General features: G+C 41.6%; 2 protein-coding genes across 5 annotated transcripts; both read left to right on the top strand.

Annotated features, from left to right (window-relative positions):
• Positions 1 to 98: 98 nt before the first annotated feature.
• On the top strand, positions 99 to 6,876 carry LOC115207370 (zinc finger protein 235). 3 transcript variants are annotated; one of them, XM_029774403.1, is made up of 4 exons: positions 99 to 428; positions 670 to 1,612; positions 2,802 to 2,875; positions 6,488 to 6,876. In XM_029774403.1, exons 1-3 carry the CDS (start codon positions 254 to 256, stop codon positions 2,869 to 2,871), a joined length of 1,188 nt encoding a protein of 395 aa, XP_029630263.1. In that variant the 5' UTR covers positions 99 to 253; the 3' UTR covers positions 2,872 to 2,875; positions 6,488 to 6,876. The 3 variants fall into 3 exon arrangements, with proteins under 3 accessions (XP_029630263.1, XP_029630262.1, XP_029630261.1); XM_029774402.1 differs by lacking the exon at positions 6,488 to 6,876 and adding an exon at positions 5,137 to 5,677 and having other exon boundaries at positions 2,802 to 2,871; XM_029774401.1 differs by lacking the exon at positions 6,488 to 6,876 and adding an exon at positions 5,137 to 5,677.
• A 5,532-nt stretch (positions 6,877 to 12,408) lies between these two features.
• LOC115207372 (zinc finger protein 629-like) lies at positions 12,409 to 21,422 on the top strand. Of its 2 annotated transcripts, XM_029774404.1 has the most exons (4): positions 12,409 to 12,712; positions 12,962 to 13,904; positions 17,783 to 17,856; positions 21,387 to 21,422. In XM_029774404.1, the coding sequence occupies exons 1-3, from the start codon at positions 12,538 to 12,540 to the stop codon at positions 17,850 to 17,852; spliced, it is 1,188 nt and encodes a 395-aa protein (XP_029630264.1). In that variant the 5' UTR covers positions 12,409 to 12,537; the 3' UTR covers positions 17,853 to 17,856; positions 21,387 to 21,422. The 2 variants fall into 2 exon arrangements, 1 of the variants encoding a protein (XP_029630264.1); XR_003881000.1 differs by lacking the exon at positions 21,387 to 21,422 and having other exon boundaries at positions 12,414 to 12,712; positions 12,962 to 14,014; positions 17,783 to 17,836.
• The last annotated feature ends 4,621 nt before the right edge of the window (positions 21,423 to 26,043 follow it).

Here is a 26,043-nt window from a genome sequence, read left to right as displayed (position 1 = left end):
GAAAGTTATGTAGTTTGCCGCATATTCATTCATGTTTACTGAGATAAGATATACTCGCTTTGTTTGAAGATGTGATGCATATTCTGAAATCGATAAAGATAAAAGATCAAGTGTACGTCCTTCCGTTTCTATGGTAGACGCGCCGAACGCGTCTGGCGCGCTGACGTCACTTCCGTAGAGGGCAACGTGCATGTTTGACAACAAGTTCTACGTGGATTTCGGGAAGATCTTTTGCCCCTAAAATCGTCCAACGATGACTAAATTACAATATCTGAATGTGTATCTGACTGAGCGTCTCATGCAAGCTGCTGGGGAAATACTAAGAGTTGTCGCAGACACGATCTCCGAGTACCAGGAAGAAATATCCCGGACAAAGAGAGAGAACAAATACCTGAAACGACAACTGAACACACCGGTTCTATCGCTGGGTATGTAGCGAACTAGCTAGTGTAGTTCCCATTTTATTTAGGCCTCATCATGCTTAGCTAGCTAACTAGTGTGTTAAAGAACCCACCCGAATTGTATTTGACAATGTACTCTATGGGGAAGACAGCATCCCGTTTCACGAGCCAAAGTGTAGGCTTGATCTCTTGTCATTTACTTGATGAAAGTCTGTCATGATTCCTTGGAGGCTGTCATTACATGATGTCTGTCGTCTTTTCCACTCAGCCCCTCAGCCCATACTGTCTTGTGTCTCGGAGCAGCAAAGTCCACCTGAGCAGCAGTACTGTGAGCAGGAGTCAAGCCCCAGTATTGGCCAGGAGGACCTTGAGACCACACAGATTAAAGAGGAACAGGGTGAACTCGGGACCAGTCAGGAGGAAGAACAGCATCAAGTACCGGAGTCTGATACCAAAGAAGACTCCATATCTACTCCTCCCTGTGTGAAAAATGATGAGGACCGACCTCAGCCTTCACATCTTCCCCGAACCCAAAATGTGGAAAACAGAGTGAGGGGGTCTCTACTGACCAACACAACTGGACAGATCAAAACAGAACCTGATGGCTATGGAGTATCACTATCAGAACCAACCAGTAACTCCCCTCAGTCTCAGCCCGTCTCTGAAGTATGTCCAGACTCTTCTAGAACACAAAGTCAGAACACTGAGAACACGGAAAGTGTTCCTATTGTTCTGAGAGATCTAGAAAGGAGACCAGAGGAGGACACCCAGACACAGTCATGTACTCAGTGTGGAGCCGTGTTCTGTGAGCTTTCCCAACTGGAGGCACACATGCCATCCCACACACTACCAGACAGTGGTGACACTAGTCACAGGCAAATCATGTGCACAGTCTGTTGGAAGTCATTCACATCTACCAGTTACCTCAAGGTCCACCAGCGTTCTCACACTAAGGAAAAGCCTTTTCACTGTGGTGTGTGTGGCAAGAGCTTCAGCTACTCAGGGAAGTTCAGGGAACACCAGCGAATTCACACGGGAGAGAGACCTTACCGCTGCCATGTGTGTGGTAAACGCTTCAACCAGTCAGCCCACCTGAAGGCCCACCTGAGGGTACACACGGGGGAGAAACCCTACTCCTGTCCTGTCTGTGGGAAAGGATTCAGTCAGTCTGGACAGATCAAGGGACACCTCAGAACTCACATCCAAGGGAGGTAAAATAATGATAACTTGGAGTGGAAAGAGACAATGAGTGGATAAACAGTAACCTCGCAAGCCGCCTGATCTCACCAAGCTACAGAATCGCTACCACAGAATCAGTCTGGTAATTACGAGGTTAGATAGACAGCCTTCTGTTCGCAAAATGCCCAGCGATTGGGAAGAGAAAGCGATAAAGACTTATTTTCAGTGCTACAAATTTCACATTTAATTGTAAGACTAGAGGATTATAGAATGTGTGATGTGTTTCGGACCCATAACTGAGGCACCGTATTTCTGAATTTATTTAAGAGAGCTGCTTAATAACATGCTATGAAAAGACTGGGCTCATCCCCTGTATTGCTAGGTGACACTATGTTAAAGAGAAATATAATGTTCATTTTGGTGTTATCTCCCTTGATGATTCCAGTTGGAGCTGATTGGTCTCCCTGCAAATAAACTAACTCAGTCATATTGATTAGGTATGTGTGGGAAGATTTCTTTCTGAATGTCTGTTACTGAATAAAACAGGTGGTCACATCAGGTCAACTAGCTAGAGTGATCAGTGGTTCTGTTGTTAGACAACCTGTCCTCACCAATGTTGTTGTTGTAATACTATGTTTGAACACTAGATGGTACACTTGAATTATTTCTCCACAAGTGTTACAACGTAAAATATTATTTTCCTTGTAGGTCCTGCCTAGCAGCATAGCCTAAAATCTAGAAACCAACTTATTGTGAAGTTTATACATAAACATTCCAGGGTTTTAGTAGGGTCCCTCCTATATTAGACATATGATAGATCCATAGTTGAATAAGGCAGTGCTTACCTAGCTCATTAGTTTCTTTGTGCAAGAAGTAAGTTTACTTCAAGGGGTCTCAACTTTGACATTGCAGGGGGGCAATCACCATGACAATCATCACCCCATTAACCAGTGTTATTATTTATCATTATGCCATCATAAAGCTGAGCCATTACACCCCCTCCCCTCGATAGAGCTAATCAGAACGATAACTGCCGCTGTGCAGACAGCAGCGTCAAATGAAGGGGAGTATTCATGCTACACTATGTTAGTTGATAGCCTCATCATCACTGTAATGGAAAACACAGACATCCCTCCTGATTTCAGCCTAGTTGATTTGATTTTGAGCTGTCTGTCATTATTACAAATAATAACAATCATATCTGGGTCTCTCATGGGACAGGACACAAGACAGACTCAAGTGGCAGAAGATTGTTGCAGTCTCTTGTCCCACCCAGAATGAAAATGACTAAGTAAGTAAGTAATCAGTTTAAGTCCCAGACTTACGTACATAAAACGTTTGAAATATGTATTCAGTGTAACAGGACGTCTAGCCATCAGATACATGGATATTCTACCATTAGAATGTTCCTTGTATTGGAATTCAGTTATTTCAGAAGAACAACTTACCCTTTCACTAGCTGATTTGTTCCAGAATCTGCAAACTGCTTTGAGAATGGTGAAATAATTATTACATGTCACATGAGTTATTGACAAATAAGTGACCTGGGGGAGAGTATAGGAAGGAGGAGGAGGTGAGGGAGGATAGGAAGGAGGAGGAGGTGAGGGAGGATAGGAAGGAGGAGGTGGTGAGGGAGGAGGTGAGGGAGGATAGGAAGGAGGAGGAGATGAGGGAGGAGGAGGAGGTGAGGGAGGAGGTGAGGGAGGATAGGAAGGAGGAGGAGATGAGGGAGGAGGAGGAGGTGAGGGAGGAGGTGAGGGAGGATAGGAAGGAGGAGGAGATGAGGGAGGAGGAGGAGGTGAGGGAGGAGGTGAGGGAGGATAGGAAGGAGGAGGAGGTGAGGGAGGAGGATAGGGAGGAGGTGAGGGAGGATAGGGAGGAGGAGGAGGTGAGGGAGGATTGAGGAGGTGAGGGAGGATAAGAAGGAGGAGGAGGTGAGGGAGGATAGGAAGGAGGAGGTGGTGAGGGAGGATAGGAAGGAGGAGGAGGTAAGGGAGGATAGGAAGGAGGAGGAGATGAGGGAGGAGGAGGAGGTGAGGGAGGTGGTGGTGGTGAGGGAGGATAGGAAGGAGGAGGAGGTGGTGAGGGAGGATAGGAAGGAGGAGATTGGAAAGGAGAAGGTTGTGTAAGAAAAATGACATGATTTTATCCTGTGTTCCAATAGCTTTGAAGGAACCTGAAATGAAAATACTGTACTTACAGATATCTTTTTAGTTCCAGTCCTCAAATTCCATCCAGAACAAACTGAAACATTTTGTAACAGTCAGTTTATAGCCCTTCAGTTAGAGTTAGGTATAAATCTGATGGTACTATGTGGTCAGCTGCAGCTGTGTAGGTTGGGAGCTGACTGTGTGCTGTGAGCTGCAGACATGGGTTCAAATAGTATTTGAAATCATTTAGCTGTGTTTCATTGAGCTTGCCTAGTGCAATGGAACAATAAAAACAAATGCTCAAAGAAGTAATTCATTATCCATGATAAGCGTGCAAAGGTCAAGGCCAAGCGCATCATAGAGGACCCCAGACACAATCTTGCCCAATGTTTTGAGCTGCTGCCCTCAGGAAGGAGATATAAAGTCCCACTGTTCAGCGAGAATAGGAACAGGGCAAGTTTCATTCTGGCAGCCATTAGGCTGCTGAACAGTGGGACATAGGACAGATGCAGGCCTAATAGACAGTCAGACAGTAGGCCGCAGGGAATTTGAATGTGTGTGACTTGTGTACTAACTTTCCAGGTTTCCGTACTACATGTATTATTACAGTGTGTTGTGTTTGTGTATTTGTATACTGACTTCACAAAATGAATTTCCATGTAAAGATGTAAGATCTTAATTTGACCTATAGTATATTGTCACAGCAAAAATAATCCTGCAGCAACAGGATTTGAACGTTTAGTCCATTGTTTGATTGGTAGTTAGACTATTGGCTGGACAAAAGTAGGCTACATGAAAAGTGCAATGCTGTTAATATAACCATATGTTATTGTGGGTTTTCAGTGAATTTATGTAAATCCCAAAGCTCATCTGCAGGTAAATTCTCAGCAACAAAACCCACTGGGCACAGATTTCAGTTCAACATGTACTTTTGATTTACATTTGGTTGAGTTATCTTATCTGAATTCAATGTGAAATCAACAAAAGAAATTCACCACGTCATTGGATTTAGGTTAAAAGTTGGGGGGAAAAAAAGGCAAAATTCCATTACGTTGATGACTCAGTTATTCCACGTTGATTCAACGTTATCACATTGACATTTTTTGGTTGGAATTACGTTGAAACAACGTTCATTCGACCAACTTTTGCCAAGTGGGAAGAGTGATCAAATTAACATCCTACACCTGTAAATGGACAATAAATTATATGCTATCATACCGTAAAAGATTTCAAATAATATTTGAACGCAGGTCTGGTGTGCTGTGCACTGTGCGTAGGATGAAGGGCCTCACACACAGACCCTGTAAAACATATTGGATAAGAGCAGCAGAAGGAGGCACGCCGCGGTGAGGGAGGTTGTCAACTGGCTGTAAACCCCTCTCCTTGACTCCCACCCTGTCCTCTAGGGCCTGCCTTGCACTGGAGATACTCATCATATACCTGCAGGGAAGAGAAGGGAAAAGCTTTTCAGGAACTGTTTATCACGGTGTTGTAAAACAGAGAAGGACTAACTCACTGGGCATGCACTGGGTGATTCATTTCTGTTTTAATGTTATTTGCCAATGTATTGTGACATGGAATCAATGTGGGAAATACATTGGATTTGAATAAAGTCATCAACCAGTACTGTTTTCATCTCATTTCAACCAGCATTGTAAACATTGAAATGAGGGTAAAACTTCAGCTTAAATACATTGACTTACCCTGATTAACAGGTTGTTACAATCTAATTTCAACATAATCAGAACTATGTTTACATTGAAATTGAGTGGAAAATTGTACATAGAAACATAAACAATATTTTTCATCCTATATTCAATTGTGTGGTTGAAATTGTTGAAGTTTAGATTTGATTAGATAGGTGATAGTAAAATGTTATGTTTGAATTAACATCATTGTTTCAACATCATGCTTTCATCCTAAATAAAGAGGTATATTGAAATAAAATGTGATGCCACAGTCCAATGATTTCTGCCTGACCAGTGACTCCTACTGAGAGAACAGAAAGAGCAGAGAGAACAGAGATCAGAGAGAACATAGAGAGAACAGAGATCAGAGAGAACATAGAGAGAAGAGAGAACAGAGAGCAGGGTAATGGTTAGTGAGTACTCATTGTGTCAGGTTAGTGAGTACTCATTGTGTCTGTCAGTCCTGGTCTTTATGACCTTTGCCCCCAGCCTCCACAGCAGTAGTATAGCCCGTAGCCCACTGCACTGAGGTGCACCAAGCTCCATGGAGCTGCAGACTGAATGTAAGGTATACTGGTTTTGTTTTTCCTACGTACAGATGCAGTCAGATATATTAGCAACCTTGCACTTTACAATGGAGTGGAATGTTTTGTTCTTTTCAAAACTGGTTGATTGTTTATTTTTACTTTGTAGGCACCTGCAATTTACCACAGGGGAGATACTACACAGTACAAGAATACTTGTCCAGGACATTTTTTGTCTTGATCCTGTGTACATGTAAACACCAAATATATTTGACATTTCTTTGAGAAGAAATAGTGAATCATGCAAGGGTGCCAATATACAGTATTTGACATCATCTGTATATTGTATACAAGACCATGCAAACCTGTTATAAATGTAGTAAATATTGTGTTCTGTGTCTGTATTATTAGTATTTTTTTACTTGGATAGAAAGTAAGAGCCAGTGATAGGTTTTACTGTGAAGTGTTATGTGGCTACTGTATTGCTGGCTGTAACGTATTGCATCACTGTTTTTACCCCCTTTGTATATTGATTGGTTTTTCAGAACAACAAGAAGCAAACAGAATACCAAACGGGAAACAGGACATTGTGCTCCTGTTATGATGTGGGGAAGTATATTCTGTTTGTCTTTTAGCAATGTTGGGTCCAATTCAGGAAACACACAGATATTCCAATACTCTACAATGATTTAATGGAATTGGAATTTGATTTAATTAATGAATTGAAATGGAATTGACCCCCATCCTGGTTCTTAGTATAGTCTGTTCCATCCAAGTAGAAGATGAGACAGTGCTAGGTTTTACTGTCAAGTGTTATGTGTCCACAGTATTCTGTGGTAAACCTGGTCTGTGGTAGGTGAAAACATTGACTCATTCACTCTCATTATCCAGGCTCTCTGGTGGTAAAGGAGATATGAACTCTCCAGAGGCGGTTAAGCTCTCTTCCTTTCTCTCTTTGTTCTATTTTTCTGCCTTTGTCTCCCTCTTGTCGCTCCCTGTATCCCCCCCCCCTCTCTCTCAGATAGGAAACCCACACACTTCACACTAGTCTGATGTCATCACCTGATATCTCAGACATACCCCACTGTTCCTGTCCAACCCTTTTTCTCTGCATCGATCAACCCTCCGGCCTCGGGAGGGAGAGAGATGTCATGGTCCCAAATCTGTTTGTGCTCTTGCCAAGTCCATTGCTATCATTGTCAAGCTTAACATGACAATTCCATAAGGAGTTGGCAAGAGAGCAGAGACAGTGCAAAGGGAAGGGATCACTGCCGCTACCTCGCTTTCCTACCAAGGCACATGAATTGAGGAGCAAACTGAAGGAGAGAGGAGATTCAGCAACACTTGGAGGACAATGGGATTCAATAAAAAAAAGCATATTTATTGCTGAAAGTAGAACCAGAGCATGAACAGCTTAACACCTGGGTTGTTCAATCAAAATAGTTGCTTTTCCCTTTGATATTTTAAGTATAAACTGTGCTCCAATATCGACTTTTAAAAGCCTATTATATTAAATGTAGTGACCTTTATTATAGACCTCATATTTTTTATATAAATCAAGGCTTGCTAAAGTGCCTAAATTCAGCATTTTGACATGTCCCTCTGTCAACACTTCTAGGAAGATTTTAACCCACTTAATCCCCACGTTTTCACCATCATTGTAAAGTCCTAGTTATTTTGTTGCTTTGACAAGTCATGTCTGAAGATGATTTATTTCATGAAATTAGTGATACATTTCAGTCTGAACTGAACTCTCATTTTAATATGGGGAAACTATTGCTATTTAAATATTCGTTATCAAAAGAAACATTGAACATCTAATAGCCTTCCTTGTAGCTCAGTTGGTAGAGCATGGTGTTTGCAACACCAGGGTTGTGGGTTCGATTCCCACGGGGGGCCAGCACAGGAAAAAAAAAATGTATGAAATGTATGCATTCACTACTGTAAGTCGCTCTGGATAAGAGCGTCTGCTAAATGACTAAAATGTAATGTAAATGTAATAGTCAAATTATAGAGTAAAAGCAGGAGAGCTGGTTCTACTACTTAAAAAAGTATTTTTCTGCCATTTTGTGGTGGAAAACTGAGTGTGTCAAGCATAACACGTCAACCCTGTTACCCATAGATAGACAGGCTAGAAATGTTTTAATGTCTTGTTGTGAAGCTTGCATTCAATTGCCACTCCCTTCGATTCTCACAGTCACAAGGGGATCAAAAGTGGATTTATGCCTGATTTAAGAAGAAATCATCAACCCTGTTATGGGTTGGCACTTACTATAGTCACTCATTTATTATTCTTTATGACAGAATGTTAACATTTTACCTGTGTATCAGTCTATTTAGCTAACATAACTCACTCCTTGTCATGGCCTAAGAGACTGGCAATTTTGACTTGAGCTAGCAATTTTTTGACTGCCTCTTATCCTCCTGAGACACACAGCAATTCATTTTGGTCCAATCTAATGGACATTTGTTTTTTGTCCGTATCTCTGAGGTCATACATGCCACTGTGTTGAGTCAAAAACAGGGGTTAAGTCATGTTGTACCGTTGGGACATTCTGGGCTTTTCAATGAGCGTGTGACCGAATTTCCTGTTTTTTCTCCAAAATAGCTGCCATCAAAATTGGCACCTTTTATGGAAGGTAAATGTGTGTAATTATAATTTGTGAGTTTGATATTTAAATAGTTTCTAGTAAGTAAATATCTCAGGAGTAGTTTGCTGAGTTCTCAGAGCAGTGTAATATTTTCCCCCCACATTTAGTAAGACAATAAGAGCTTGTTTATAAAGGATGTGCTAACTATGTTTTTCACCTACTGTACCCATTTACTGTAATATTAAATGTAACATATTTACTATCAACTGAGTCCTAGTCACTGGTGGACTTATCATTCGACAGAAGAGACAATTGCCTCAGGCCTCACATCATCAAGGGCCCACATGAGAGATGGGTAATTGTTTTTAAATACGAATTTTGCACGATGCCCCCCGTGCGACGCTCGAGGCATAAAACAAATGTATAAAAAAAATCCCCATCAAAATCCATCTGTTTAAGTTACAGATGTTTTTTTCATGAAAACAAAAATTAGCTAAGGTTAGGCATAAGGTTAGCAGTGTGGTTAAAAGTTAGGTTTAGGGTTATCTTTAAAATATAACTTTAAGAAGAGAAATTGTAGAAATATGCAAGGTTTAGTCATACTTATGACTTTGTGGCTGTGGTAACTAGTGACGACTCCTTCCGCTGCAGATGTATTTCGATATAGCCAATGTTGACTTTGTGGCATGGTTGTCGTATGAAAGAGACCAAGGCGTATCATTCCACATTATTTCTATGTGAAATTTATGCAGGACAGACAAACAAAAACAACAAGCCGTGACAAAGAGGTGCTACATGCATAAACTCAAAATAATCTCCCACAAACACTAGTGGGAAAAACAGCTTAAATATGATCCCCAATTAGAGACAACGATGACCAGCTGCCTCTAATTGGGAATCATACAAAAAACCCAACATAGAAAAAAGAAACTAGAACCAAACAGAAATAAATAAACTAGACAAAACCCCCCAGTCACACGCTGACCTACTCTACCATAGAATAATACGAGCTCTATGGTGTGACACTGTGGTAACTAGTGACAACCTGTGGAAGGTGGCAGAGCTAGAGCAGCAGTGTTTCTCCCCCCCCAAAAAAACAAATCGGTCTTCTCACAAAAACATCTGTAGTGTCCGAAGACCGCTACACACTAATGACGCCTCTATGGAAAGATGAGACCCTCGTCAACACGGGGTTCTTCTTGATTTTGCTCTACAACCCCCACAAGTTTCACAGGACTCGTCTGAAGGTAACCCGGTACCTGCAGAAAACCTGAAAAGCTGCTCAGCAATTTATGTCGATATAGGACTCGTTTTACTGTGGATATAGATACTTTTGTACCCGTTTCCTCCAGAATCTTCACAAGGTCCTTTGCTGTTGTTCTGGGATTGATTTGCACTTTTCGCACGTTCATCTCTAGGAGACAGAACACGTCTCCTTCCTGAGCGGTATGACAGCGGCGTGGTCCCATGGTGTTTATACTTGCGTACTATTGTTTGTACAAATGAACGTGGTACCTTCAGGCATTTGGAAATCGCTCCCAAGGATGAACCAGACTTGTGGTGGTCTACAATGTTTTTTCTGCGGTCGTGGCTGATTTCATTTGATTTTCCCATGATGTCAAGCAAAGAGGCACTGTGTTTGAAGGTAGGCCTTGAAATACATCCACAGGTACACCTCCAATTGACTCAAATTATGTCAATTAGCCTATCAGAAGCTTCTAAAGCCATGACATAATTTTCTGGAATTTTCCAAGCTGTTTAAAGGCACAGTCAACTTAGTGTATGTAAACTTCTGACCCACTGCAATTGTGATACAGTGAATTATAAGTGAAATAATCTGTCTGCAAACAATTGTTTGAAAAATGACTAATGTCATGCACAAAGTAGATGTCCTAACCGACTTGCCAAAACTATAGTTTGTTAACAAGACATTTTTGGAGTGGTTGAAAAACGAGTTTTAATGACTCCAACCTAAGTGTATGTAAATTTCCCACTTCAACTGTACATCCAGTGCATTTGGAAAGCATTCAGACCCCTTCCCTTTTCCCACATTTTGTTACGGTTTAGCCTTATCTAAAATGGATTAAAGAAAAAGAAAAATATCAATCTACACAATACCGCATAATGAGAAAGCGAAAACAGGTGTTTAGAATTGTTCGCAAATGTATTAAAAATAAAAAACAGAAATACCTTATTTACATAAGCATTCAGACCCTTTGCTATGAGACATGAAATTGAGTTCAGGTGCATCCTGTTTTCATTGATCATGCTTCAGATGTTTCTACACACCTAGGGCTGTTGCAGTGACCGTATTACTGCCACACCTGCGGTCACGAGTCATAAAGTCAAATTCCACGTGACCGTTTAGTCATAGTAATTAGGCATCTTCAAGTTCTAAAGGTCATTCGTAGTCTACCAAACTTACTAACTGCCTGGTACTCAGCACTCTATTGTCCCTCTAATCACTCTGACATCAATGCAAATGTAATCAAACACTTCTTGAGAGCCCATGAGCTCCTGTTGCGCAACATTTCTATGGGCTATGAAATGGCACGAGAAAGCGGAGTGATGGCCTCTATTAAAAGAGGACTTGGATAAGCCGTTGTGTCTGTCCTCACTTGTAGCCTGTGATAAAGACCAGATCATGTGATGAACAGCCAAGTGAGTGAGAAGTGCTTCGGAGCAGGCAGCACTCAGGGAGAAGGGTTGCAAGAGGAATGGATTTTTTAAAGGGTGCATTATGGCCACACAAAAGGGATACCACCGGGAATTCGAAGCATTATCGAGTGCTTCTCAAATTGTGAATGAGAGACCGAGGTGGTGTGGACAGCCTGCACAACAAAAAAAAAACAGAGCTCATACCTTTCAAACTACTTTTTTCTAATCATCATTAGTCTCATCATGCAGCCGTACAATTTATTAAACATCAAAACATATAGCCCAACGTTTGTAGAACAACTAAAGTTACATTAATAACTTTAAATTAAGCATATAGGAAGTACCTATTTATTTATTAACCACTCAACACAGAATAGCTGCATGTGAGCACCACAAATCGTTTGGAGAAAATATCCTTTCTATTTTATTCAGCTTTGTTCAATTCTATTCTTCATACTATAAAATAATGCCACGGAATCCTAACCAAATCATGTCTGCTAAATGAACGAGTGTAGCCCACAGCCATATGGCATAGCCAGATCAGGTCCTTGGGGGCTTTTTCTTCATCCCTTGCAAACACAGCTGATTAATCAAATTGCATTCTAAACTGAAGATCATGATTAGGTGATTATTGGAGTCAGGTGTGTTAGCTGGGGCTGGGGGAAAATGTTACACCAATCAGGCCCCCAGGACTGGAATTGCTCACTCCTGATAACATAAGGACAACTCAGAGTATGCTATTCAGTTCTTCTGAAATAGACTACATTTTCTTCACCATCATGTTTCTTAAGACCTGTCTAAAATAAAGAATGGATTTATTGTGAAGGTGTAGGCTTTATTACATGGATTTATTAGACTTTTTAAAATGTAGATGATCCAAATGTTTGCAGACTGGCCTCTGCATGGGCCTCCAAATCAATCAGTCCGCCCTGATCGTACTGTCCACTAAAGTGCACATATAATAAAAAATAAATACAACCTTTTTTTCCCCCCACCCTAACACTTATGTGGAGGTTATACTGTACAAAGCCTTGACTTCTGGTATAAAATAAAAATGCATGTCTTGATTTACAGTAACTGTTTGATTATCTGCTGTATAATTACTGGTATATATAAGACTAATATTAGATTATTGTATATCAAAGGCATTGCAATTCCGTTTGTTTGAAGATCTAGAAATCGATATAGATTAAAGATCCATTCTATGTTCAGCACATTTCTATGGTGAACCCGCCCACATGTGCCTAGCGCGCTGACGTCACTTCCGTGCAGTACAGCGTTCATGTTTGACAACAAATTCTACGTGGATTTTGGGAAGATCTTTTGCCACTTTAAATCGTCCAACGATGACTAAATTACAATATCTGAATGTGTATCTGACTGAGCGTCTCATGCAAGCTGCTGAGGAAATACTAAGAGTTGTCGCAGACACGATCTCCGAGTACCAGGAAGAAATATCCCGTACAAAGAGAGAAAACCAATACCTTAAACGACACTTGATCACACCGGTCCTACCGACGGGTATGTAGCCAGCTAGCTAAACGACTGTACTTTCTTCTCATCTGCACGAGTTATCTACATAGTTAGAAACGTGTTACATTGTATTCTACAGAATTTGACTCTGTAGGGCAGAGATAGACACATAGTTACCTATGCCATTCTCAGAACAAACTACACTTAGCTAACGCAGTGGTGGTCTAGTCAATCAAGCGTCATTAACTGTCATTACTTTCATTGATCTCAATTTTAATTTGTCTTCTTTCCACTCAGCCCCTCAACCCATTCTCTCTTGGGTCTCAGAGCCGCAAACTCCCCCTGAACAACAGCACTGTGAGCAGGAGTGGAGGCTCAGTCTGGGCCAGGAGGACCTTGAGACCACACAGATTAAAGAGGAACAGGGTGACCTCGGGACCAGTCAGGAGGAAGAACAGAATCAAGTACCGGAGTCTGATACCAAAGAAGACTCCATATCTACTCCGCCCTGTGTGAAAAATGATGAGGACCGACCTCAGCCTTCACATCTTCCCCGAACCCAAAGTGTGGAGAACAGAGTGAGGGAGTCTCTACTGACCAACACAACTGGACAGATCAAAACAGAACCTGATGGCTATGGAGTATCACTATCAGAACCAACCAGTAACTCCCCTCAGTCTCAGCCCGTCTCTGAAGTATGTCCAGACTCTTCTAGAACACAAAGTCAGAACACTGAGAACACGGAAAGTGTTCCTATTGTTCTGAGAGATCTAGAAAGGAGACCAGAGCAGGATACACAGACACAGTCATGTACTCAGTGTGGAGCCGTGTTCTGTGAGCTTTCCCAACTGGAGGCACACATGCCATCCCACACACTACCAGACAGTGGTGACACTAGTCACAGGCAAATCATGTGCACAGTCTGTTGGAAGTCATTCACATCTACCAGTTACCTCAAGGTCCACCAGCGTTCTCACACTAAGGAAAAGCCTTTTCACTGTGGTGTGTGTGGCAAGAGCTTCAGCTACTCAGGGAAGTTCAGGGAACACCAGCGAATTCACACGGGAGAGAGACCTTACCGCTGCCATGTGTGTGGTAAACGCTTCAACCAGTCAGCCCACCTGAAGGCCCACCTGAGGGTACACACGGGGGAGAAACCCTACTCCTGTCCTGTCTGTGGGAAAGGATTCAGTCAGTCCAGCCAGATCAAGAGACACCTCAGAACTCACATCCAAGGGAGGTAAAATAATGATAACTTGGAGTGGAAAGAGACAATGAGTGGATAAACAGTAACCTCGCAAGCCGCCTGATCTCACCAAGCTACAGAATCGCTACCACAGAATCAGTCTGGTAATTACGAGGCTAGATAGACAGCCTTTTGTTCTCAAAATGCCCAGCATTTGGGAAGAGAAAGAAATAAATACATTTCTTATTTTCAGTGCTACAAATTCTACAGTAACAGTGCCTCAAAGTATTCACACCCCTTGACTTATTTCACATTTTGTTGTTACAGCCTGAATTCAAAATTGATTAAATATTTTTTTAAATCTCACCCATGTACACACAATACCCCATAATGACAAAGTGAAAATATATTTTTGAAATGTATTGCAAATGAAATACAGAAATATTCCTTTTACATAAGTATTCACACCCCTGAGTCAATACTTTACAGAAGCACCTTTGGTGACGATTACAGCTGTGAATTTTTCTGGGTAAGTCTCTCAGAGTTTGAACACCTGGATTGTACAGTATTTGTCCATTTTTATTATTAAAATTATTATTCAAGCTCTGTCAAATTGATTGTTTATCATTGTTAGACAGCCATTTCCAAGTCTTGCCATAGATTTTCAAGTCGGCTCAAGTCAAAACTGTAACTAGGCCACTCAGGAACATTCAATGTTGTCTTGGTAAACAACTCCAGTGTATATTTGACCTTGTGTTTTTGGTTATTGTCCTGCTGAAAGGTGAATTTGTCTCCCAGTGTCTGTTGAAAAGGATTTGGCTTGTACTTATAGCTGTTTTCTGTTTCTTTTTATTTCTAAAATCTCCCTTGCTGATGACAAGCATACCCATAACATGATGCAGCCAGAAAATATGAAGCGTGGTACTCCGCGATGTGTTGTGTTGGATTTACCCCAAACGTAACGCTTTGTTTTCAGGACAAAAAGTTCATTTCATTGCCAAATGTTTTGCAGTATTGCTTAAGTGCCTTGTTGCAACAGGAATTTTTTAATTCTGTACAGGTTTCATTCTTTTCATTCTGTCATTTAGGTTAGTATTATGGAGTAACTTGTTGATCCATCCTCAGTTTAATGGCTGTGATATGAGAAAACAAACTGGTTCAAAGTCACCATTGGCTTCATGGTGAAATCTCTGAGTAGTTTCCTTCCTCTCCGGCAACTGAGTTAGGAAGGACATCTGTATCTTTGTAGTGACTGGGTGTATTGATACACCACCAAAGTGTAATTAATAACTTCGCTATGCTCAAAGGGATATTCAATGTCTGCTTTCTTATTTTTTACCCATCTACCAATAGGTGACCTACTTTGAGGCATTGAAAAACCTCCCTTTGTGCTTGACATTCACTACTCGGTTGAGGGACTTTACAGACAATTGTATCTGTTTGGTACAGAGATCGGGTAGTCATTCCAAAATCATGTTAACAACTATTATTGAACACGGAATGAGTCCATGCCACTTATGTGATTTGTTAAGCACATTTTTACTCCTGAACCTTTTTAGGCTTGCCATAAACTCGAGACATTTCAGCGTTTAACTTTTTACTAATTATACATTTAAAAAAAATGACAAGCAAAATTACACTTTGACATTATGAGGTATTGTGTGTAGTTCAGTGACACAATCTCAATTTAATCCATTTTAAATTCAGGCTGTAACAACAAAATGTGGAAGAAGTCGAGGGTTGGCGAACACTTTCCGAAGGCTCTGTAATTGTAAGACTAGATTGTTATAGAATGTGTGATGTGTTTTCCACCCATAACTGAGGCACCGTATATCTGCATTGATTTGAATTGGTTTAAGAGCGCTGATCAATAACATGCTATGTGTTAGGTGACACTAACTATGTTTGAGAGAAATATAATGTTCATTTTGGTGTTATCTCCCTTGATTTCCTCTTGATGATTCCAGTTGGAGCTGATTGGTCTCCCTGCAAATAAACTAACTCAGTCATATTGATTAGGTATGTGTGGGAACATTTCTTTCTGAATGTCTGTTACTGAATAAAACAAATGGTCACATTTGTTTTATAGATATAGATGTACTATTGTAAAGTGGTCGTTCCACTGGATATCATAAGGTGAATGCACCGATTTGTAAGTCGCTCTGGATCAGAGTGTCTGCTAAATGACGTAAATGTAAATGTAGGTCAACAAGCTAGAGTGATCAGTGGTTCTGTTAGACAACCTGTCCTCACCAATGTTGTTGTAATACTATGTTTGAACACTAGATGGTACACTTGAATTATTTCTCCTTTTCAAGTCCAAATGAAAAATACAAAACAGACAGACAATACATAGTAACGATAATAACAAGGCAACTACTATCTAATAATTATAATAATAATAAAAAAATGTACATTAACTGCTTAAAAAAGTTTTGTACAACTACTAATAGGCATACAACTAATAAAAACACAATAAAAACACTACTAATACAACTAATTCATCTAAGTACTTATAATACATATATACATACATATTTAGCCAGGCCAGTCAGTATTTGACATCTATCTACATCTGAGGATGTCAGGAGATTACGTGGAAACCGGCCACTAGGGGCAACAGTGAACACTTATCTTCAAGTAGGTTTCAGTTTTGGTAAGCATTTACCTCTGATTCCAAAGGTTGCAAGTTCAAATCCAGCAATAGAAAGTTGTTTTTGATATTTCTGTTTGAAGCCTATCCCAAACCTTAACCATTCGGCGTTAATGCCTAACCTTAAGAATTTGGAGTTAATGCCTTAACTTAATATTAAACACTTTGAAATTTGGCATTTGGAACAACTTTGAAATTTGACGTTTGAGAAACATGGATGAAAATCTAATTCTGATGTGAGACTGTGAGCTGGTAGCCATATTTACAAGTATCTCCACATTTTGATGTTTCTATTAGTTAAAAACACAAACAGTTTGTTCTTAACATTTGAAAAATGGCTTTCTTAAATTCACTGTGGGATGCAGTCAGTTGGACCTTTTGTTTCTGAAAGATCGTACTTCAACCTCATGATGTTCCCTTGGAATTTTTAATTGCTGCTCTTGTCGAAAGAAGTAGTGTGAATCTTATAAAGTATGGTGTTCCTTAATAATAAATACTGGGAAATGTAAGTTGATACATTTAAAAATAACTTTGATGCCAATGCAGTTGTCTTCTGCCCATTTAGTGATTCATACATTGTGCAATGATGTCTTATAACGGCATCCAAGAATGAAGATTGTTATGAATGACATCTAATTGGCAAAGTAAGGTCTTGTTTGTGTTTTGATAGATGATGTCCCCAAAGTTTCGGATAGGAAGCAGACGTTGGGCTACTAAAGTCTTTCTAATGGATACAGAAAAACAATTCTAAGATCTCTATTGTAACCCAAACTTATATGCTTTCCAAAAGATCATTCAGAATCTAGCCTCGAATCCAGATATTCCAAACAATCAACACTTTCAAGCATTGTTCCATCACTTGCATGAATTGTTAAATTTCCAGCTGTGGATATATAATAGTTGAATAAGGCAGTGCTTAGTTCATCAGTTTCTTTGTGCAAGAAATAAGTGTACTACTTCAAGTTGACTTCAAGGGTCTCAACTAGACAATCATCACCCCATTAACCAGTGTTATTATTTATCATTATGCCATCATAAAGCTGAGCGATTACACCCCCTCCCCTCGATAGAGCTAATCAGAACGATAACTGCCGCTGTGCAGACAGCAGCGTCAAATGAAGGGGAGTATTCATGCTACACTATCTTAGTTGATAGCCTCATCATCACTGTAATGGAAAACACAGACATCCCTCCTGATTTCAGCCTAGTTGATTTGATTTTGAGCTGTCTGTCATTATTACAAATAATAACAATCATATCTGGGTCTCTCATGGGACAGGACACAAGACAGACTCAAGTGGCAGAAGATTGTTGCAGTCTCTTGTCCCACCCAGAATGAAAATGACTAAGTAAGTAAGTAATCAGTTTTAGTCCCAGACTTACATACATAAAACATTTAAAATGTGTTTAATATGTTTATTAATAAGAGTATTGTATTCAGTGTAATAGGACACCATGCCATTAGATACATTAAGTGTACAACAGTCTCAATTTATCTAGCCATGGACTCTACAAGATATTGAAAGCGTTCCACAGGGATGCTGGCCAATGTTGACTCCAATGCTTCCCACAGTTGTGTCAAGTTGGCTGGATGTCCTTTGGGTGGTGGACCATTCTTGATACACATTGTAAACTGTTGAATGTGAAAAACCAAGTACCGTTGCAGTTCTTGACACACTCAAACCAGTGCGCCTGGCGCCTACTACCATCCTCCATTCAAAGGCGTTGAAATCTTTTGTCTTACCCATTCACCCTCTGAATGGCACACATACAAGTTTAAAGGTTTAAACATCCTTCTTTAACCCGTCTCCCCCCCTTCATCTACACTGATTTAAGTAGATTTAACAGGTGACATCAATAAGGGATCATAGCTTTCAATCTATGTCACGGAAAGAGCAGGTGTTCCTAATGTTTTGTACAATCAGTGTATATGGATATTCTACCATTAGAATGTTCATTTTATATGAATGAGGCTTGTATTGGAATGCAGTTACTGTATTTCATTAGGAAAACTTACCCCTTCACTAGCTGATTTGTTCCAGAATTAGCAAACTGCTTTGATAATGGTGAAATAATTGAGTCTGGCGGAAGGCTTAAATGTCACTGAGTTATTGACTAATCAGTGACCTTGGGGAGAAGAGGTGGGGGCAGGGGCGGACTTGGTGATTTGGAGGCCCCATGCACAGGCCAGTCTGTGCATGGGGCCCCCCTCAGACTGACATGTAATCTGTTACCTTTTAATGTGCCATGAACACAACCAGTCATGATGTTTCCATCTGATTGTCAAACAAATCACTTCAAAAAGTAGGTTAGATTCACACATTCATCCAAAATAATTCCAGCATCCGAACAGTGCAATGTGCACCAGCCAACGTTCCTTCAATTCGCAAGCCCATGGCAGTATGGGGGTCCTCAAGCAAAGAAATTATCAAAAATATATACATTAATAGTATTATTATTAAAATATAGAAGGAGGGAGGATAAGAAGGAGAAGGTGAGATGGGAAGTTGAAGGTGAGGGAGGATAGGAAAGAGGAGATAAGGGGGAATGTGAAGGAGAAGGTGAGGGAGGATAGGAAGGAGGAGGTGAGGGAGGATAGGAAGGAGGAGGTGAGGGAGGATAGGAAGGAGGAGGTGAGGGAGGATAGGAAGGAGGAGGTGAGGGAGGATAGGAAGGAGAAGGAGGTGAGGGAGGATAGGAAGGAGGTGAAGGAAGATAGGAAGGAGGAGGTGAGGGAGGATAGGGAAGAGGAGGAGGAGGTGAGGGAGGATAGGAAAGGGGAGGTTGGTAAGGAGAAGGGTGTGCAAGAAAAATGACATGACTTTATTCTGCCTTCCAATAGCTTTGAGGGAACCTGAACACAAATTAAAATACTGTACTTACAGATGTCTTTTCAGTTCCACCCCCCAGATTCTATCCAGAACAAACTTAAGCATTTTGTAACAGTCAGTTTATAGCCCTTCAGTTAAAGTTAGGTATAAATCTGATGGTATTATGTGGTCAGCTGCAGCTGTGTAGGTTGGGAGCAGACATGACATGGATTCAAATTGTATTTGAAATCATTTCAAATACAGTTGAAGTCGGAAGTTTACATACACCTTAGCCAAATACATTTAAACTCTGTTTTTCACAACTCCTGACATTTAATCCTAGTAAAAATTCCCTGTCTTAGGTCAGTTAGGATCACCACTTAATTTTAAGAATGTCAGAATAATAGCAGAGAGAATGATTTATTTCAGCTTTTATTTCTTTCATCACATTCCCAGTGGGTCAGAAGTTTACATACACTCAATTAGTATCTGGCATTGCCTTTAAAGTGTGTGTGTGTGTGTGTGTGTGTGTGTGTGTGTGTGTGTGTGTGTGTGTGTGTGTGTGTGTGTGTGTGTGTGTGTGTGTGTGTGTGTGTGTGTGTGTGTGTGTGTGTGTGTGTGTGTGTGTGTGTACATGACAGAATGCAGAAAAACAGAACAAATAACAAAGAGAGAAAGGAAGAGAGCTTAACCACCTCTGGAGAGTTCATATCTCCTTTACCACCAGAGAACAGAGAGAACATAGAGAACAGAGAGAACACAGAGAACATAGAGAACAGAGAGAACATAGAGAACATAGAGAACAGAGAGAACACAGAGAACATAGAGAACAGAGAGAACATAGAGAGAACACAGAGAACATAAAGAACTGATAGAGCAGAGAGAACATAGAGAGAACAGAGAGAACATAGAGAACAGAGAGAACACAAATAACATAGACAGCAGGGAGAACATAGAGAGCAGAAAGAACATAGAGAGCAGAGAAAACAATGAGAACATAGAGAGCAAGGAGAGAACAGAAAGAACACAGAGAACACAGAGAACACAGAGTACATAGAGAACATAGAGAGAACACAGAGAACATAGAGAACATAGAGAACTGAGAGAGCAGAGAGAACATAGAGAGAACACAGAGAACATAGTGAACAGAGAGAGCAGAGATAACAGAGAGAGAACACAGAGAACATAGAGAACAGAGAGAACATAGAGAAAACAGAGAACATAGAGAGCAGAGAGAACAGAGAGATGAGGGATTAGAGAGAGCAGAGAGAACATAGAAAACATGGAGAACAGAGAGAGCAGAGAGAACATAGAGAACAGAGAGAACATAGAGAACAGAGAGAACATAGAGAACAGAGAGAACAGAGAGAACATATAGAGCAGAGAGAGCACAGAGAACAGAGAGAATATAGAGATCAGAGAGAACAGAGAGAGCATAGAGAACAGAGAGAACACAGAGAACAGCGAGAACACAGAGAACATAGAGATCAGAGAGAACTTAGAGAACATAGAGAGCAGAGAGAACAGGGAGAGCAGAGAGAACAGAGAGAACATAAAGAGCAAAGAGAACATTGAGAACATTGAGAACGTAGAGAACATAGAGAATAGAGAGAGCCGAGAGAGCATAGAGAACAGAGAGAGCAAAGAGAGCATAGAGAGCATAGAGAACAGAGAGAGCAGAGAGAAGGTAGAGAACAGAGTAATGGTTATTGAGTACTCATTGTGTCTGTCTGTTTTGGTCTTTCTGACCTTTGCCCCCAGCCTCCACAGCAGCAGCTCAAAGCCCACTGCAGTAGAATTCACTGAGGTGCACCAAGCTGCATGGAGCGGCACACAAATGGTTTTTGTCTGTGTTAGTATAGTCAATCCAGATAGAAAATAATCTGCTAATTGAATGGACGGACACAAGACCATGTACACTACACCTGTTTAATGTTGTGAGGCTTCTGTTCTTTGTTCTTAGTAGAATATTTCACATCAATAGAAGATAAGAGCCAGTGATACATTTTTACTGTTATGTGAAGTTTAATGTGGATAAAATATTGCTGGATGTAAGGTTGATTGTTTTTTCAGAACAACAAGAAGCAAACAGAATACCAAACGGGAAACAGGACATTGTGCTCCTGTTATGATGTGGGGAAGTATATTCTGTTAGTCTTTTAGCAATGTTGGGTCCAATTCAGGAAACACACAGATATTCCAATACTCTACAATGATTTTCAATGGAATTGGAATTTGATTTATTAATGAATTGAAATGGAATTGACCCCCATCCTGGTTCTGACCCCCATCCTCTCTGTTCCATCCAAGTAGAAGATTTTAGGTTTTACTGTCAAGTGTTATGTGTCCACAGTATTCTGTGGTAAACCTGGTCTGTGGTAGGTGCAAACATTGACTCATTCACTCTCATTATCCAGGCTCTCTGGTGGTAAAGGAGATATGAACTCTCCAGAGGCGGTTAAGCTCTCTTCCTTTCTCTCTTTGTTATTTGTTCTGTTTTTCTGCATTCTGTCATGCGCGCACACACACACACACACACGCACACACACACACACACACACACACACACACACACACACACACACACACACACACACACACACACACACACACACACACACACACACACACACACACACACACACACACACACCATACCTCAGACATACCCCACAGTTCCACAGTTCCTGTCCAACCCTTTTCCTCCTCATCGATCGACCCTCCGGCCTCAGCGTGAGTTCAGACAGAAAGAGAGAGAGAGAGAACCAAAGCCAGAGAGATAGCTGTCCATCCAAAACCCGCAGTGTGTGAGCCTCCGTGGTTAAAACCCACTGCATCTCTGTTTCTCATTACTCAACATGGTGAACAGTCACATCAGATCTGCCGACTCTGTCTGACTTTGTCACTATGTGTTTTATTTCTCCACACACCAGCGCCCGTGGGGAGCCAACACACTGATTGATTTACCCCCCCTCCCTCTCTTTCTCCATGGGTTTACCCCCCCTCCCTCTCTTTCTCCATGGGTTTACCCCCCCCTCCCTCTCTTTCTCCATGGGTTTACCCCCTCCCTCTCTTTCTCCATGGGTTTACCCCCCCTCCCTCTCTTTCTCCATGGGTTTACCCCCTCCCTCTCTTTTTCCATGGGTTTACCCCCCCTCCCTCTCTTTCTCCATGGGTTTACCCCCCTCCCTCTCTTTCTCCATGGGTTTATTTCCCCCTCCCTCTCTTTCTCCATGGGTTTACCCCCCTCCCTCTCTTTCTCCATGGGTTTATTTCCCCCTCCCTCTCTTTCTCCATGGGTTTACCCCCCTCCCTCTCTTTCTCCATGGGTTTACCCCCCTCCCTCCCTTTCTCCATGGGTTTACCCCCCTCCCTCTCTTTCTCCATGGGTTTATTTCCCCCTCCCTCTCTTTCTCCATGGGTTTACCCCCCTCCCTCTCTTTCTCCATGGGTTTACCCCCCTCCCTCTCTTTCTCCATGGGTTTACCCCCCTCCCTCTCTTTCTCCATGGGTTTACCCACCCTCCCTCTCTTTCTCCATGGGTTTATTCCCCCCTCCCTCCCTTTCTCCATGGGTTTATTCCCCCCTCCCTCTCTTACTCCATGGGTTTACCCCCCTCCCTCTCTTTCTCCATGGGTTTATTCCCCCCTCCCTCTCTTTCTCCATGGGTTTACCCCCCTCCCTCTCTTTCTCCATGGGTTTACCCCCCTCCCTCTCTTTCTCCATGGGTTTATTCCCCCCTCCCTCTCTTTCTCCATGGGTCTATCCCAGCCTCCCTTTGTTCCTTCATGGGTGGCCAGCTTCTGATCAGGAGGAGATTTCAGTATCTTTCTCCTTCTACATGGTTGGTTAGTTGGTCAGGTCTGCTTCAAGTGTAATAGATTCAGTTACACTTCCCATGAGAGCACTCTGTGCATGATGCTTAGTGAAGTTAGGGTTAGTCAGTGGTGACAAATACTTCAGTAAAAATACTTTAAAGTTGTTTTTTGGGGGTATCTGTACTTTACTTTACTATTTATATTTTTGACAATTTTTACATTTATTTTCTTTAGGAATGTAGTGAAGTAATGTAGTTTTTACTCCATACATTTTCCCTGACACCCAAAAGTACTTGTTACATTTTCAATGCTTAGCAGGACAGGAAAACTAATCTAGAGAACATCCCTGGTCATCCCTACAGCCTCTGATCTGGAGGACTCACTAAACAGAGAACATCCCTGGTCATCCCTACTGCCTCTGATCTGGAGGACTCACCAAACAGAGAACATCCCTGGTCATCCCTACTGTCTCTGATCTGGAGGACCCACTAAACAGAGAACATCCCTGGTCATCCCTACTGCCTCTGATCTGGAGGACTCACTAAACAGAGAACATCCCTGGTCATCCCTACAGCCTCTGATCTGGAGGACTCACCAAACAGAGAACATCCCTGGTCATCCCTACAGCCTCTGATCTGGAGGACTCACTAAGCAGAGAACATCCCTGGTCATCCCTAATGTCTCTGATCTGGAGGACTCACTAAACAGAGAACATCCCTGGTCATCCCTACAGCCTCTGATCTGGCGGACTCACCAAACAGAGAACATCCCTGGTCATCCCTACAGCCTCTGATCTGGAGGACTCACTAAACAGAGAACATCCCTGGTCATCCCTAATGTCTCTGATCTGGTGGACTCACTAAGCAGAGAACATCCCTGGTCATCCCTACTGTCTCTGATCTGGAGGACTCACTAAACAGAGAACATCCCTGGTCATCCCTACTGCCTCTGATCTGGAGGACTCACTAAACAGAGAACATCCCTGGTCATCCCTACTGTCTCTGATCTGGAGGACCCACTAAACAGAGAACATCCCTGGTCATCCCTACTGCCTCTGATCTGGAGGACTCACTAAACAGAGAACATTCCCTGGTCATCCCTACTGTCTCTGATCTGGAGGACTCACCAAACAGAGAACATCCCTGGTCATCCCTACTGTCTCTGATCTGGAGGACCCACTAAACAGAGAACATCCCTGGTCATCCCTACTGTCTCTGATCTGGTGGACTCACTAAACAGAGAACATCCCTGGTCATCCCTACAGCCTCTGATCTGGCGGACTCACCAAACAGAGAACATCCCTGGTCATCCCTACAGCCTCTGATCTGGTGGACTCACTAAACAGAGAACATCCCTGGTCATCCCTACTGCCTCTGATCTGGTGGACTCACTAAACAGAGAACATCCCTGGTCATCCCTACTGTCTCTGATCTGGAGGACCCACTAAACAGAGAACATCCCTGGTCATCCCTACTGCCTCTGATCTGGAGGACTCACTAAACAGAGAACATTCCCTGGTCATCCCTACTGTCTCTGATCTGGAGGACTCACCAAACAGAGAACATCCCTGGTCATCCCTACTGTCTCTGATCTGGAGGACCCACTAAACAGAGAACATCCCTGGTCATCCCTACTGTCTCTGATCTGGTGGACTCACTAAACAGAGAACATCCCTGGTCATCCCTACAGCCTCTGATCTGGCGGACTCACCAAACAGAGAACATCCCTGGTCATCCCTACAGCCTCTGATCTGGTGGACTCACTAAACAGAGAACATCCCTGGTCATCCCTACTGCCTCTGATCTGGTGGACTCACTAAACAGAGAACATCCCTGGTCATCCCTACAGCCTCTGATCTGGCAGACTCACCAAACACAAATGCTTTGTTTGTAAATAATGTTGGAGTGTTAGAGTGTGCCCCTGGCTATTCGTCAGTAAAATAAAAAACAAGAAAATTGTGCTGTCTGGTTTGCCTAATATAAGGAATTTGAAAGTATTTATACTTTTACTTTTGATACTTAAGTATATTTTTGAAATGACATTTAATTTTCATACTTAAGAATATTTAAAACCAAATACTTTTAGACTTTTACTCAAGTAGTATTTTACTGGGTGACTTTTGAGTCCTTTTCTAATGAGATATCTTTACTTTAACTCAAGTTAAACAATTGGGTACTCCCCCCCCCCCCACTGGGGTTAGTTCATTTTTGTAGTGTAGGTCATTGCTATGGTATGTTAACCAACACCAAAGAGTAGTCTGTGTTCCAAATGGCGTTCACTATACAATCCACTACTTTTGACCAGGGCCCATAGGATGTCATTTGGGAGAAATCCTGGCTGTAGATAGATAGTATGAGTTACTGCTGATCATCATAGTATTCTGACAGTGGGAAAGTACTGGCTTGTCCGTCCAACCTAAATACTACAAGGCCTGTCATGTATGTTCATCATTACCAGTTATTTATTGAAAGTACTTTGCGGTAGACAGCTATAGTGTAAAAACTCATTTTGTTATGATCGGCAGTGACTTTACATAATGGTGTTATCCGAGAGCCCTTTTCTACAGCGTGCTTTGTCACCCATCATCATCATCATCATCAATCATGTGTGGTTTCTTGCTGTGGGTCTTTGGAGTTGAGTTATACAATACTTTCACATTTCAGAGCCTAACTTTTCAAACAGAAACTTTTCAAAGCCCAGAACTTTTTTTCATGATGAATTGTTACAAGGTGTGTGTTGCTCTTCAGTAGATGGGTAAAGCTCAGATCTTAAGGCTGTAATATAATACGGTGTCCTAAAAAAAAAGCCCTAGAATAATATTTATGTCTGGCTGAGATGGAATGCATAATGTTCCCACTGGGAATGGTTTATAAATCCCAGTTGTGGTGACATTATGAGGCTATATATGGTGA

This window comes from Salmo trutta, chromosome 14 (assembly GCF_901001165.1).
Source record: "Salmo trutta chromosome 14, fSalTru1.1, whole genome shotgun sequence".
Classification (NCBI taxonomy): domain Eukaryota; kingdom Metazoa; phylum Chordata; class Actinopteri; order Salmoniformes; family Salmonidae; genus Salmo; species Salmo trutta.
The sequence above is the reverse complement of the archived record's forward strand: the minus strand, read 5'-3'. Positions and strand labels throughout refer to the sequence as shown.

Excerpts from the sequence above, each read along its gene's own strand:
- LOC115207370 (XM_029774403.1), top strand. The coding sequence starts at position 254 with ATGACTAAATTACAATATCTGAATGTGTATCTGACTGAGCGTCTCATG. Across the intron at positions 429-669 it reads CACACCGGTTCTATCGCTGG|CCCCTCAGCCCATACTGTCT; the intron begins GTATGTAGCGAA and ends TTTTCCACTCAG. Across the intron at positions 1,613-2,801 it reads AGAACTCACATCCAAGGGAG|GACACAAGACAGACTCAAGT; the intron begins GTAAAATAATGA and ends CTCATGGGACAG.
- LOC115207372 (XM_029774404.1), top strand. The coding sequence starts at position 12,538 with ATGACTAAATTACAATATCTGAATGTGTATCTGACTGAGCGTCTCATG. Across the intron at positions 12,713-12,961 it reads CACACCGGTCCTACCGACGG|CCCCTCAACCCATTCTCTCT; the intron begins GTATGTAGCCAG and ends CTTTCCACTCAG. Across the intron at positions 13,905-17,782 it reads AGAACTCACATCCAAGGGAG|GACACAAGACAGACTCAAGT; the intron begins GTAAAATAATGA and ends CTCATGGGACAG.